At 39.4% G+C, this 2,721-nt stretch overlaps 1 protein-coding gene across 1 annotated transcript; it reads right to left on the reverse strand.

The window, feature by feature from the left end:
• Nucleotides 1-1,042: 1,042 nt before the first annotated feature.
• Nucleotides 1,043-1,969, reverse strand: LOC121141771 (olfactory receptor Olfr180-like). Its single transcript, XM_040750307.1, has one exon. It carries the CDS (start codon nucleotides 1,967-1,969, stop codon nucleotides 1,043-1,045), a length of 927 nt encoding a protein of 308 aa, XP_040606241.1.
• Between the last annotated feature and the right edge of the window lie 752 nt (nucleotides 1,970-2,721).

A 2,721-nucleotide genomic window follows, 5' to 3' on the forward strand; every position in this document is an offset into this window, starting at 1 on the left:
GGAAATCAGTATGGAGATTCCTCAGAAAAATGGGAATAAACCTACCACAAGACCCAGCAACTCCACTCGTAGGCATATATCCAAAAGATGCCCATTCATATAACAAAGATGTCTGTTCCACTATGTTTATAGCAGCTTTATTTGTAATAGCCAGAACTTGGAAGCAACCTAGATGTTCCTCAACCGAAGAGTGGATAGAGAAAATGTGGTACATTTACACAATGGAGTACTATTCAGCAGAAAAAAAACAATGGAATCATGAAATTCGCAGGCAAATGGATGACACTAGAAGAAACCATCCTCAGTGAGGTAACCCAGTCACAAAAAGAGAAATATGGCATGTACTCTCTCATATATGGATTTTAGACATAGATCTGGGGAGTGCCAGCCTACAATCCTATGGCCAGAGGGTCTGGGAAACAGAAACTTCATTTAGTGGCTGATCGAAGAAGAGGCAGACTCCCTCGGTTAAGTACTGAGCTGAACTCAAGAAAGCCAGTAACAGAGAGGGAGGACTGATGATCAAAGGGATTAAGACTGGGCTGGTTTAACCCCCAGAAACAGCTGACCAGACAAAGGTTAACTCTTGAATCCCAGGCATCAGCCTGGGAATCCAGCATGGGACTGATCAAGACCCCCTGAATCTGGGTGTCAGTGAGGAGGCCTAGGTAATCTATAGAGCCTTGGGCAGCAGATCAGTACCCATCCCAAGTATACACACGGACTTTGGACTCCCATAGAACAATGTGAGGTGCACTCTCACCCTGAACTCTTGGGGAAGGGTCTAGGCCCTGCCCTATATGAAATGACAGACTATGGACACCCCCATGGAGGGCCTCACCCTCCCTGGGGGAATGAGGGGATAATGGAGGTGGGGGTAGGGGGAGGGCACGGGAGGAGGGGAGGGAAAGGGAGAGGGACCTGGAACTGACTTGTGAAGCAACCTTGTTTCTTATCTAAATTTAAACTGGAAAATAAAATTAAAAAAAAAAGAAAATGGCATTTGCAAAGGAGATGGTCCTTGTTTCCTAATGTTGCTGAATCATCTCTTCTTCATGACTTTTTTCATCACATTTATTACTTCCTTATTTCTCAGACTGTAAATGAAAGGGTTTAATAAAGGAATTACTACAGTGTAAAAAATAGCTACAGGTATATCCTTATCTCCTTCATTGAATGAATGTGGTTGAACATACATATATAGAAGAGACCCATAGAATATTGACACAGACAGAAAGTGGGAAGCACAAGTTGATAAGGTTTTGCCCCTACCATCTTTAGATTTCATTGTGAATATAGTGAAAAGGATATAGAAATAGGAGATCAGGACTACAGTAATGGTGAAGACTTGAATTAAACCAGCAAAGATGAGTATCATCAATTCATTGAGATAAGGGTCAACACATGAGAGTCTATATAATGGGAGGAAATCACAAAAAAAGTGCTTGATTGTATGAGACCTACAGAAAGTTAACCTGAATAAGAACCCTATGTGAATCATGGAATGCAGGTTTCCTGCTATGTAGGCTCCTGTGGTCATCTGAAGGCATAGCTTCTTGGACATCATCGTGTGGTACTGCAGTGGGCTGCATATGGCCACATAGCGGTCATAGGCCATTGCTGCCAGAAGGAAGCAGTCTGCAGTTTCAGCAAGACAGAGAAAATAGAACTGTACCATGCATTCATAGAGAGAAATCCTTCTGTCCATAGAAAAGAAGTTCTGCAGCATCTTGGGAGTGATGGCGCAGGAGCAGCAGGAATCCATGAGAGCCAGGTTGCCCAGAAAGATGTACATGGGTGTGTGAAGACGGGGTTCCATGTAGATCAAGGCCACCAGCCCAAGGTTCCCCACCATGGTGACCAGATAGATGACAGAGAACACCAGAAACAGGAGGGTGTTCAGGTCTTGGTGATCTGAGAATCCTACCAGGATGAATTCATTTGTCAGAGAGTAGTTGTTCTCTGCCATCTCAGCTTGTCTGTTGCGACTGTAATGACAAAGACATAAAATTGCAATGATGAGAGTATAAATTTCTATTTATGTATTCTGTGTATGAGAGGAAAAATTCCTTCTTTGTGCACCCTCTGTTGTCTCTGGGATGCAGACAACTATGCTTCTTGAGAGTATTTAATCACATACAGTGTTGGCATCTATGATCTCCAAGTTCAACTGTATTTTACAAGAATACTTTTATTATTACAAAACAGAACTTTTTAATTTGGAAAATGTTTTTCTTTATGAATTTATGTAATTATATCATAAAACTTAAGGTACACACTTTTGACTTATTACTCCAAAATAATTTTTATTCATGCTTGTTAAAGATCATTGAAATAAATTTAGAATAAAAATGTTCTACAAATGTGTTTTATTTAACTGGAACTTTTTAATATATTCAGCAGGGAGAAGAAATGTTTTTGAAAATATATTGTCAGTATATCAAATTTATTTTTATGAATTGTATAAGGATTACTAAGGACTAATGAAGTATAGCAATCTGTGAATAAAATTAACCAAAGGTTAAAGAAATGAGACTTTTATAATCACTGAGTTGTCTATGCCATTTTTCCATAGAAGTTTTGAAATATCTAATACCTTCCTCTGCTTTGAATGATAATTTACATATCATGTTAATTATAGTTTTGTCCACCACTCAGCTGTCTTTCCCAGTATTTTATTTTTTTAAAAGTTCCCTGAATTTTGAGGCAATCTCATTGCTA

This window comes from Mesocricetus auratus, unplaced genomic scaffold, assembly GCF_017639785.1.
Source record: "Mesocricetus auratus isolate SY011 unplaced genomic scaffold, BCM_Maur_2.0 Super-Scaffold_100008, whole genome shotgun sequence".
Lineage (NCBI taxonomy): Eukaryota > Metazoa > Chordata > Mammalia > Rodentia > Cricetidae > Mesocricetus > Mesocricetus auratus.